Source organism: Paralichthys olivaceus, chromosome 1 (assembly GCF_024713975.1).
Source record: "Paralichthys olivaceus isolate ysfri-2021 chromosome 1, ASM2471397v2, whole genome shotgun sequence".
Classification (NCBI taxonomy): Eukaryota; Metazoa; Chordata; class Actinopteri; order Pleuronectiformes; family Paralichthyidae; genus Paralichthys; species Paralichthys olivaceus.
Window position 1 is genome coordinate 1,781,814 of NC_091093.1, and position 12,279 is coordinate 1,794,092.

At 38.6% G+C, this 12,279-nt stretch overlaps 2 protein-coding genes across 4 annotated transcripts in view; both read right to left on the reverse strand.

Annotated features, from left to right (window-relative positions):
* Positions 1–218: 218 nt before the first annotated feature.
* On the reverse strand, positions 219–1,985 carry fadd (Fas (tnfrsf6)-associated via death domain). The gene is made up of 2 exons (XM_020080210.2): positions 1,597–1,985; positions 219–622 (listed from the first exon to the last, which is right to left on the reverse strand). Exons 1-2 carry the CDS (start codon positions 1,895–1,897, stop codon positions 345–347), a joined length of 579 nt encoding a protein of 192 aa, XP_019935769.2. The 5' UTR covers positions 1,898–1,985; the 3' UTR covers positions 219–344.
* Positions 1,986–4,081: 2,096 nt separating this feature from the next.
* The window catches only part of ano1a (anoctamin 1, calcium activated chloride channel a), a 49,975-nt gene continuing 41,777 nt past the window's right edge, over positions 4,082–12,279 (reverse strand). For all 3 annotated transcript variants that reach the window (XM_069518785.1, XM_069518278.1, XM_069517882.1), the window contains exons 21-25: positions 11,709–11,861; positions 10,851–10,903; positions 9,164–9,348; positions 8,786–8,891; positions 4,082–7,482 (exon numbers count right to left, since the gene is read on the reverse strand). In XM_069518785.1, coding sequence (XP_069374886.1) covers positions 7,240–7,482; positions 8,786–8,891; positions 9,164–9,348; positions 10,851–10,903; positions 11,709–11,861 — 740 coding nt within the window. In that variant the 3' untranslated portion in view covers positions 4,082–7,239. The remainder of the gene's footprint in view (positions 7,483–8,785; positions 8,892–9,163; positions 9,349–10,850; positions 10,904–11,708; positions 11,862–12,279) is intronic.

Genomic DNA, 12,279 nt, shown 5'->3' on the forward strand with positions numbered 1-12,279 from the left:
CGTCTATGATCCAGGAAAAACAGCACTTCACCATTGCTGTATTCTTTAATTAACAGACAGACTGATATGATTGGTGTTTATCTGTTGGTCTAACTCTCTGACTGAAAGCTAATAAGTGGATGTGGCACTGATGACATTCAATCTGAAAGTTTTATCCCACTTGTAGATAAAGTTTTAATTCAATATAACATAAAAAGAAATGGTCAGACATAAAAAGCTGTTGTTATACATTTTATGACATCCAGAAAGTCAACTGATTCACCTCAACAATCATAATTTAATATATAACTACAGTAGTAAATTTATATTTTTACAGAGTTTTGAGTCTTATCTGTTGAACCCAATCAATATCCTTGGGCTGACAGTTTCTCTTCCACTTTATCAGCAGTCAGGTTTAAACAACATGCCCTCAGGGCTTCTATCAGCTCATTTGTTCGGGCCTCGGCTCCTCGGCTCTTCCTCCACTCCTTCAGCAGCTCTATTCCTGTCTCCTCCAATTCTGTAGGATACCTCCTGCTTATGGAGTCCAGCTTGACATCATTCAAACCCAGTTTGCGGCCCAGTTTACGCCAAGACCTTCCTAGGTTTTCTGCAATCACCTCTGTAGCAATGTCCAGTTGGGCTGAAAGAGAAGGAGATATAAATGGTTTAGAGAATAGGGTTTTCTACTTTTGGGAAACAATTTCAACGCATATTTGTACAAAACATAATAGCACAACATAACTATTAAGCACCTCCTAAGGCCAACAAGGATAATTGGGAATAGACAACAGCTAATGAAAAAAAGGCTTGTCCATCTTCCCTTCTGGAAATGAGGAGTAAACTGAAGGTCTTTAAAGAGTCAGCTGTTCTACACACATTTAGAGACATTAAGATACTATGTCAGGTTTATATAAAATCCCCTTAGTTTCAGTCAACAGTGTAAATTATTTAGAGCTTATTGAGAGGTATAAAAAGAGTGGTAGCCCCGGTGTTATAAAGTCAAGAAAACAATATTGATAGTGATTAATCAATAATGACAATAATTTTATGTCCAGCAGGTCAATGTCCACAGTTGTCCAAAGAGAACAATCCCACCTCTGCGATTTTCTGTTGTCTGAACAGAAATGAACAAAGTCAGTCCATATTTAATTTTGTTTGATTTTTAATATACACTACAGGAAAGATATCATGTTTTATCTTTCCCCACACCCGCTGCCAATTCCTTTCTTACAAGGACTAGTCTGTCTTAGACAATAAGGTTCAGATCAGGTAGACAACATTCAGTCAGGTACAGTTGTACTGAGGGGACATTCCATCAGAGTTGTTGATTTCACCACTGTTGTTACAATCACAAAAAGGTCTCCTGTCACCAGGAATCAGAATTTCGGAGTCAAATTTGACAACTTCAATCTTCACTTCGCGCTGTTACATTACGGGTGTTTGGAGCGGCCAAAAAAACATGCGACGCATCGCAGTCCAGTGAAGTGGAGTATATCTCATATAGCCTACAGCGAATGTTTGAGGCCACCACATTAGCTGAGAATTGTCACTGTAAAGTTTCGGGCTGTCTGACGGAGGCTGGCTGAGAGAGAGAGAGAGAGAGAGTTTCATTACCCTTCTCCGCCTGCTCCGGTTCGCTGGCAGTGTTTCCACGCCGACTTTCATACGTGTTGAATTTGTCCGCGAGATCGAGTCGTTGAATTTGTTGGAGAAGCTCGGACAGAGGCTCTGTTTTATCGGCTCCCAGCTCGCCTCTCTCTGTCAGAAACTGAAAGAGTTTTAGTGCGCTGTTGATCTTCTCCATATTTTTTTTCCCGATCTTCCCTCGACACAGAAACTTCATTTTATCCAGCTCGTCACTGGAAAGCTGGTTTGAAATCTCAAGTAAAACAGCGTTAAATTGCAAAGAGCTCATTCTTTCACACAGACCGACAGTCGGACCCGATCCTTCTGAACTAGGAAACGCTTCACTTGTACTTTCACTTCCGTGTTTTTCTTACTTTGCCAGATTTACGGTAATTATCGTATTTGTACGGTATTTCGCCCACTGTGCGACGGGTGATCGATAACGCCACAATGAAGTCAATCATGTGGCGACAGTATGACGACTTACAACTATCAGTGTCATACGGGTCGACGGGGTATATGTGTACGCACAGTGATAATGCATGTGAATGCGTCTGTTTTTACCACGGTTAGCCCAGATTGAAAATTGATGCGCGTCAGTTTGTGGTGTTACGGTAATGGACTTGGAGTGGAGAAAATGGCATCCAGAATTTACTCCTATAGAAATCCTTGAGAGGTGAAATATTTGTGTGCATGTCAAGTTTCAAGTAATTTCACTGCACGAACTTAGAGAAAATTCAAGGGAAAGACAGCACAATTTTCATTATGGTACTCATAACTTGCTCATATTAAATATTATTAAGAATCCTCAAGAGTTGACAAATATGTTTCCCCTTACTAAGCTTGTTACTAAGATGTGGCTGAGGGCGGTTGTCCGTCAACCAGAAGGTCAGCAGTTCAATCCCCAGTCTTCTCCATCTGCATGCCAAAGTGTCCTTGGGCAAGATGCTGAACCCCAAATAGCCCTTCATAAAAACAGAAGTGCTGCTAATAGATGCACTGTATGGGTGAATGGTAAAAATGTACTGTAAAATGCTTTTAGCGGCCATCAAGAGTAGAAAAGCACTATATAAATACAAACCACTTACCATTTGTTCATGGTGACCCCCACTATCTGCATGTCAAGTTTCAAATACAATGTGTTTGTTTAAAACCTTCTGAAACTTGATATACAGAGGTGGTCAACCTGAACAACAGTGAGGTGAAAAGATTTTTCACCTCTTAAGAATTAAAAAAATAATAATATTAAAGAGAAGCAAGTTGTGAATACCATAAAGAAAATTGAGCTGACCTTTGTGAAGCAATTTTCTTTTGTATTTGTTTACAGAACAGGGTCTGCATCATGCTACACACACTCCCTTCTCTTGCAGTACTCAATGTCAGGTTATAGATAAAGGGGTAGCAGTACATTGTAGTGTCTATATGCTCAGGAACTTTCATACCTAACTCAAATGCCCCAGACAGAGAGACACCAACTCCAACTATTTTCTAAATTATATCAGAAGCAAGACGTAATGGACACAACGTGATTTAGGCATGCATGCTTTAGGTTTAACTATCCAGTAAGATGCAAACACCCACATAGAGCAGCTATTCTAGCCTTTCATGGACATGATGTTGGAATGGTTGATGCGAGGTGGAGAGGGAAAAAGATTAGTTGGGATGTTGTGTGAGATATCTTCAGACTTGGAGTTGACAATAACTCATGCAACTCTGTTAATGTTGATATGTACATCAAGCCTTCAAGAAACCCTCCTGCATAAGACATAAGATTCTTCCTGAGTTCTCCTTCACCAGCTCACACTTTTATCACATATTTCCCACAAATAGATATGGTAAAATCACCTGCAAACAGTGGGGGTCACCATGGACAATACAGAGGTGAAAATTCTTGAAACATGGTATACAGACAATGGCTGTCTTTAGCCTGAAAGGTTATCTGCATACCATACTCAAGATGAACACTCCCACCTCCTCTTAAATTATTAGAAAAATCAAGTAAATATTGCATCAAAAAAGGTGATGTTCTATACATGGCAACACAGTGTCCAAATCCATCACTATTTTTTTTATAATATATATATATATACAGTAGAATATATTTTATTAATTTGATATATTATTATATTACTATATGTTATTTTTGCATTATTTGTAGACACTAGGGGACAGTAAGCATCAGACCAGGTAGGATTCACAATAAATGTAGCAGGTGTGTTAATGAGGGGAAGCACCAGGAAGGGACATTTCTTTCTTTACCAGCACATGAAGAGAAGCTGCAGGAGAAGCACATGTATATCTGTGCTTTTCAACGGGAAAATAAATCAACCCAACCGTGAATTTTGTGTGGACAATGGACTTCTTCATTGCCTGTGTACAACTCAACTGAACTGGTGCCTCAGTTTAAAGTAAAAAGGAATCTGTTGACAAATAGTCACTAAATATAAATATATATCAATGTGCACACACCAGGTAGTTCCTCACTCATTTATTTGCAGTATGAAGACAAATCTGTTATACGTGCATATACACTCATGCATGTTGTGAAATGAGCATTGACATACATTGTAATAAATATTACCATGTTACAGTATTTAGTGTTTTATTGATGGCTGTGAATACATGGCAACAAATGGCAGGAGGACATCTCATGAGGGACATGGAGAGATGATCTTGAGTTATCAGGTCACAAGAGATCATGAGGGAAAATATTCTTTGTTATTCATCAGATATCACATTAATCATATCTGAATATCAACACATACACACACACACACACTCACACATGCACACGTGCAGTTTTTGCTCAAGGAAAGTTATATCCCAGAAAGAAGTAATGTCTGTCCAGATACAGTGAAATAGGCTGATATTGATGGTTTGTCATACATTAAATAAAGAATGAAAATTACGATAATTACATGAAGTATATTCTTGTCATTGTGACAGTTGATCTTTCAGTGGTCCCCTGTGGGCTGAACAAATTAGATCCACTTAGAAATGCAATGTCATAAAACAACATACATACAACATTTTGACCTAAAAGTGATTTTACATCACTGAAAATTTTAAATGTATTAATACATTCTCTTAGTCTGGGTAGTTCAACATATTTACAGCAGGGGGCAGGTTTTTACACACTTATAAGACTGTAGTGTTGCTGCACCTTTGGTCTACAGTATAGTACTATTCTTCAAAGTGATATCCAGTCACTCCCATATTTTTTGCAGCAGGAACAATACAAAAATTATATATAATATTCAGTCATTGTGCTTTAATTGTTTAAGAATTACAGCTTTAGGAGAACACCAAATAATGTTTAAGGTTCATATAAGGTATATAATAATAAAGATAATAATATTGAAGCTGTTTACATGAAAACTGCTAAATGAAGCTCTAAAATTATCCAGTGGTGGTTTGGAGAAGCTATAAATCAACCGTGTTAACTCCTGGAGCAGCTAGTAGGACATAAGGCAGGGTCAGAGTGAGTAATGCTGTTTTCTCTCTTAACAACGGTCATTATGGTGTCCTCAAGCAAAACACTGCTTTTGGATACAGCGACATGAATTCACATTAAAATTCGAGATTGACCAAAAACTAAATGCAATGTCCCTTTAAATGAGCATCTCCCATTAAAAGGCAAGATTCTTCAATTGTTCCAAGATGCAGCTATCTAACATTATATTAGTTTACAGTAATTTATGTGACCGAAAACATTTAGTACAATAAGTAGAATCAAATGTGCACAACCTTAAATCTGTTCTATTAATGATTAAACATACATTTGAAAGGTAGCAAGTAACATTTCATTTCATTAAAAGTTGCTAACACTACACAAAGTAGCTACTGTTTTACAAAATATCACTATGAATGGAGTATGGGTATGAAGTCATGGTGATTTTAACAGCTCAACCAATACGTTTAAAATTCAAACCCAAAGAGAATTTTCAACTCCTAAATTCAACTTAAAGGTTAAGTGTGTAGAATTTAGTGACATCTAGTGGTGAAGTTGCTGGATACCCCTCACCTCACCCCCCCTTTCAAACATGAAAGAGAACCTGTGGCAGCCTTCAGTCATTATAAAAAATCAAAACGTGTTAAGTTTGTCCATTCTGGGCTACAGTAAAAAACACACTCCCAATGTAAATATAAAGTATTTAAATATTATTGGTCCATTCTAGGGTAAAGAAAACAACAATTCCTACAATTTAAAAGAAACACAATAGGTGACAAAATAGGATTATTTTATATTCAATTTCTGCCAATAGATCCACTTCACCTAAATCTTACATTCTAAACCTTTAAGCTCGCACTAAAGTATTTTAGTGTCTTTTAGTTTAAAACTCTTTTCCAACGGCAGCAAGCTGCTGTTTTTACATAATCTGCCTGTCACAAGTTATTCAAAGGTAAACTAAACTGAATGAACTAAAGTGATAACTTGACTGATAGACACTGGAAAAACATTTGAATGCTAATGCTGATTTGTGTTGGACATGTAAATTACTTTTGCAAATTACTTTCACCATATCAAGTTTTATAATGTGATAATATGTCAGTGTTATATGCTGTTCTGCTGTAGACAAAATATAGATTATACAGCAGAAACACGGGAAAAACTACTGGAATTATTTTAATTTTCTGACTATCTGGACATCATGACATCCCTTTGTATTTATACTTTAAATCTTGCCAATCTTGCAGCTTTAATTCCAGTTCATTACAATGAATAATTATATGATTTGTGCTTTTAGGAATAATGCCATTGAGCACTGTTAGGCTGTTTGTTCAACAATAAGCACTGTGGCACTCACACAAGAGAATAGTACAAATCAACAGGCTTGTTTCTGGTCCTTCAAAACCTGTGTCCGAACAACAAAAGCACAAGTGCCTGACCATGTTGCATATTAAAGAAAAACATCAATAAATTCCTGCATTTGTATAGAATTGTGCAAAACAGAAAAAGGCCTGTCTGAGCTGTTTATATTGATAGCATTTAATGGTGTTGTATCTCACCCGCGAGCTATCAAGGCCATTTGTATGGATTGAAAGGCAGTTTCCAGTACAAAAACTGCATTTAGTTGCTCGGCATGAACTTCATGCTCAAAAATATGATTTATATTAAGTTACAGGTTTTGTGTTATTTTCTCAGACATCCTGAATGCTTACATCAACGAGTGAATTCCCCCGAGTCTTATGAAGATAATGGCTTGTTCCTTTTAATTACATCCAATAAATAATGTTTTGTGATCATAAATCCTGTGGTTGAGTAATTGGCTACTAATACCATGTCTGCTACTTCCTGGGTGTTTGTTAATGCCTGATAAGGTTAAGTCTGGCTTGTTGAAAAATGGAACAAACTAACTGAAAGTGTTAAAAACAAACAAGCAAAAACAGCCAGTTAATCAGCTGAAAGAATTCTAATGTGAACACTTCAAAATAAGTCCGGTCACTTCAGAAAATATTCCAAAACAATTTAAATGTAATAAAAGCTAAAATATTTATAACAAAGTGATCATATGTTGAAGTATGCGCATTAACCATTACCAGCTAGCTATAAGCAGCTGATAAAGTTATTTACAGTTAGTATACAAGTTGGGGTGTTGGCTTATTTTTCTCTATCTCACAGCAAGCAGCCTAACAGCAGTTGGCATGTGAGATGGGCCGTGAGCGCGGCTGTGGTGGGCTTTGATTAGCTAATGAGGTGGAGGTGCAGTTGTCCTGGTTGTGGTTGTCTCGCGCTGCAAGTCTTTTGCCCTGCTCCTCCTTCATAAAAAGCTCCACCATGAGGATCTTCTCCTTGTGGATCTGGAGGCTGATGTCCTTGGGGATGTCTGGGATTAGCCAGTCTACAAAGTCACTCATAAGCATCACCACATTCTGCACAGGACAGAGTAGACAAAGAGCTGATTGGAACATCTTAGAAATTGACATGTCATTAAGAACCTAGACATTGAGCTACTTGCATAGCAACATTGAGGGAAGCCAATTAAACTTAAAACAGTCACTTGCTATGGTATGTTTAAATCTTGTCTTAAGTAAATATACAAGTTTGCTCACATTATCCATCATAAACCTCTGGTTGAGCAAATGTGTTTTTTACTGCCTATACATTTTTCTTTTCATTTCTCAAGAAGTGATCACAGCCCTTCCCAATTTTGACCAATGGGATCAATTTTGATCCAAGGGTTTACAGATCTAGGAAAGCCAAGAGGTCCAAGCAATGCCTTTTTTGAATTGCAGTCATGGCCTCATGTCCCAAGGAGGTAATGAATGATATTTCACCTTCTGGGTCACACACAGTGTGGCAATAAAGAGCAGTGAGTTGGATCTCCACAGCATGAGACCGGCTTGAGCTCTGGGATATACAATTGGCACACCACAATTTCCTGAAGTTTTTGAGTGACAGTAGTGTCCTTGTATTGCCAGGAAAATCTGCTGCCTATCTTGACAATAGTCAAGTAGACAGCAGATGAATCCATTCACTGCAGGTGGCTCAGTATCTCCTTGTATGGGCTTTACTTCATTTTGCCAGCCTCAGGCCTATGTACCTGATATGTCCCCACAATTTGACATTGGACGCGCTGAGTCTACTATGTTTCCCTAATGGGAAATGGGAGCCCGGGACCACCAGGTCGTCTAAGGAGGGGTGCACTGGCCCAGGTCGGAGACGGAGCAAGTCGAATCTTAATCTTAATATTCATTTTATAACTATAGTTTTTCTATTGTTTGAAATGTGATTGTACTTTAATAGGCTACTCTGGACATTTAGCTTGGGAAGTTTAGCGCCTCTTAGTCAATCAAAAAAATCGAGAACTTCAGTTGAACCCCATTTTTTTTGTCATTATATATATGTCATTTGGTGGACACTTGCAATTAGTGCATCATCATCTATGAATTGGCATTTAGGGGTTCAGTATCTTGCCCAAGGACACTTCCACATCCACAGCTGCTGAGTGGCTGTTTTTTTCACTCCTCTCCAAGAATCATAACATTTTCACTAATCTAATAACTTCATTATTTCACTGAGAGACCATAAATCAATCAAATATGAATGACCTGTTTGCATTTTTGCATCTATTTCTACATTAAAATACAAATGACAAAAGTGAGTGAAAAGTCTATTTGAAATCATGGAGAGGAAAAGATGCTTTGATATTGATATCTGTGTTTTGTACTGAACCTGAAAGACGATAACAAAGGCAAGGCGGGCTGCCAGAATGGCCCAGAACTCCTTGGAGAGTTCATAAGGTGTGCTGGACCAGGGAGGCTCTCTGTAGTCCTTATATCTAGAAACAGAAACAAAACCGAAGAAAATGTAACAACTATTTATTTTGAAACATAGTTAAGAGGTTGTTATTTGACAATTCATTTCACTTTACAATTTGACAGATATCTATATTTTGACCTGTAATGCTCCCTTTTAAATTTCAATTTAGCATAATCAACAATCACAACAAACACAAATACATATATAAGATAGTACAATTACCATTGTCAAAAATATCAAATGCTGTCCCAATGCATGAATTGAGCAACTATCGTTAAAGTGGAAGCTTACCTGCATAATTCTACATTATGGCCCAGGTGCATTGGTTGTTTGGGTTCTGTGCCTGGCTGGAAGTCACTGACTTTGAAGTAGGACAGAGTGTGATCCACAAAGCCATGCATGGTGCCGTCAGGGCTGTACATGTACTGATAGACCAGCCGTGGGATGAAGTCAGAGGTGAAGGAGATGACAAAGGCCTGAGGGAGATAAAACCTTTTATAATATTATGTCTTCCTTTCTATTTGACAGATTCATTTATCTTGATGAAATCAAATAAATTAAGACTCTGCTTGGATTTCTTGATTCCAGGGCTTAAGATGTCAAACTATGACATCTGTGGCATGACACCATATTTTAAATAGTAATTCTATTTGGACCTGCCAACAAAGTAAAGGCAGTTCTAAGGATGTGATTGTTGCTTGCTCTATACCAGGGGTGAGGGTCGCCAACAATCAGTAGTCTGATCGTTGGCACGCCCTCAGTCAAAAATCAAGACAGTTGTTTCCCCTGAACTATGTTGCCATTAGAAATGCTATATTGATGAGTAAAATACATCATCTTACTGCTGATTCACATCCACAGTGCAAGGTAGGCTGCTCATAACTCCATCAATCCATTATCTATACCAATTTTCCTTTGCAGCTTTGTGGGAGGAGCTGGAGCCAATCCCTGTTGACATTGGACGAGAGATGGATATACCCTGGACAGGTCGCCAGTGTTTTGTAGGGCCAGTATGCAGTCCAAGGACCCTTCACACTCATTAACCTAACCCCAATTTGCATCTCTTTTGGCTGTGGGAGGAGGCCAGAGTAACCGGAGAAAGCTCATGAGTCAACCACCTCACAACAGAACCTTTTAAGGTGCCCAAGGTTGCTTTTTAGAGTAAGGAATTAAAGGGATAGTTCACAAAATGAAAATGAACAAATCATCTACTCGCCACTATGCCGGTGGAGGCGTGGGTAAAGTGTTTGAGTCCACAAAACACTTCTGGAGTGTGGCGCTGGAAGTGGCTAAACATAGTGTGTCAGAGGGTCTGTGAACACACCTCGTACGAAAATATCAGCGAAATCTAGGCTTAAGACATGGTGTAAATGTCTTAAAAATGTGAATGATGTAGCAGATTGGTGAGGTAAGAGGGAGCCTAGTTATGGAGGGCTTTATGAGTGAGGAGGAGGACTTTGTATTGGATGTGTTGTGGGAAGGGGAGCCAGTAGAGATTCTGGAGAACAGGGGTAATGTGATCACGGGAGCTGGAGTGGGTGAGCAGGCGAGTAGCAGAGTTCTGGATGTTCTGTAGTTCATTTAGTACTTTGGATGATGTGCCATAGAGGATACTGTTGCAATAGTGGATTCTGAAGGCATGGATGAGAGGAGGAGAGTGATGGGCGGAGATGGGCTATGTTTTTTCTGTTCTTTTATTACGTCTGAAGACTAGGTCACCATAGACTTCACTGACTTGTATTGGATTTGGCTGCTACAACGTGTTTTGGGGACCAAACACTTCACCCACCCCTCCATTGGCATAGTGGTGAAGAGATTATGAGAGCATTTTCATTTTTCAGTGAACTATCCCTTTAAGGTCCACTTTTGTTTACATTTGGCTCCCGGTAAGAAAGGATATAGCCCATGTGATATAGCATTGTCAGTCCAGCCCTTTGGGATTGTAAGTGTATAGTGCTTGTAAAGATAAAAGACTTACATTAACAATGACTGCTACCTTGCTGAGGCCTCTCAAAAGGTTGTACCAGATACCTGCAGAAAGGCAGACTCGTCATGAAGGTAAGAACAGAGGATACAGCAGTTTCAACATACAACTTTTGTACAGGGTCAGTAAGCAGCAGTCGGAGAGGTGGAAAGACCACTGTGCTGTGTTAAAGGAGTGATACAACTAAGTGGTTAGGAATGTTAGGTGTATGCTAAAAAGTTTATTATATTATGATATATTATTATTGATGTATATAATATTACTGCACACTAGGACCATAGGTTCTGAGACTATTTTCCATTTTTGTCAAAACATCACACTACCTTATGTAAACCATAGAGTACATTTTAAAACTTGAAATTTGTAATCCTTTTCTGTGTTAGTTTGTTGTTTGGTTTTGAAGCTGTATGTCTGGTGCATTTCCAACTTAATTGATGGAGAGAAAATCCATAGCCCTCAATCTTTGTGTAGGCGGTAGTGAAATGTCCCTCCAGGGCTACTGTTGGGATGGGTAGGCCTTAGCACCTCTTACTTCCTGGTTTCTGATTTGTTTAGTTCCCTATATAAGCTGTGAGTTTTTGCATGCACTCCTTTTCATCTGACCCCTGGTGCAACAGGTTGAGACAGCTACGAGCTGCTATCCTTGTATTATTCAGGTCCTAAGTTAATGAGTTGGTCTTTGTTCATTTGTTAAACTCAGCTATCCTTGTGGCATCCATTGCTTTCCCCCAAGAAGAGAATAGATCTTTGTATCTGCCATGCAATGCTAGTATTGTGTATTGAACATTTGCTTTCTATTTTTGTGTGTTCGAGTGCTGTAGGAACGGTGGAAAATGGGCAGTGAACACCTACCAATGTCTTTGGCTTTGGCTGCAATTGGCCTGCGCAGCTGCATAACAAATTTTTTGGCATCCAGGCGAATCTCAATGATGTTATTCAGAAGAGCGAAGAGTGGAGCCAGAGGGAAGGAGGCCACGAAAAGAGTAACCATTCCAAACTGGATTACTACAGAAACAGACAATAGGAAAAATTAGCTCAAGTTCCTGGATGAACATGTGGGGACAGGCACAATTCAGCCATGGTAAACAATAAGACTCATATGTTCTCCATTCCTGAGCTACCCCATGCATTCATGTAAACACAGGTTCATTACACATACAGTAATATGAAACAACTGATACAGACTGTATCAGAGACAGGTACTGATATTTTGCAATGAATACACCAGTAGATAGCGTGATAACTGTACTTCTATATTTTAATATCGATTAGACCAAAATGAAGCTGCAGTTTAAACCTACACAACAAGGTGCAATCTACATTTTACCTTTAACCTATTAATTTACCTTTGCCTTCAGTTATTAGTGTGATGCCATCATTTTCTCATTACACATTCACTTTACCCATAGTGCATGGTAGAATC

Excerpts from the sequence above, each read along its gene's own strand:
- fadd (XM_020080210.2), bottom strand. The coding sequence starts at position 1,897 with ATGAGCTCTTTGCAATTTAACGCTGTTTTACTTGAGATTTCAAACCAG. Across the intron at positions 623-1,596 it reads ACCGGAGCAGGCGGAGAAGG|CCCAACTGGACATTGCTACA; the intron begins GTAATGAAACTC and ends CTTCTCTTTCAG.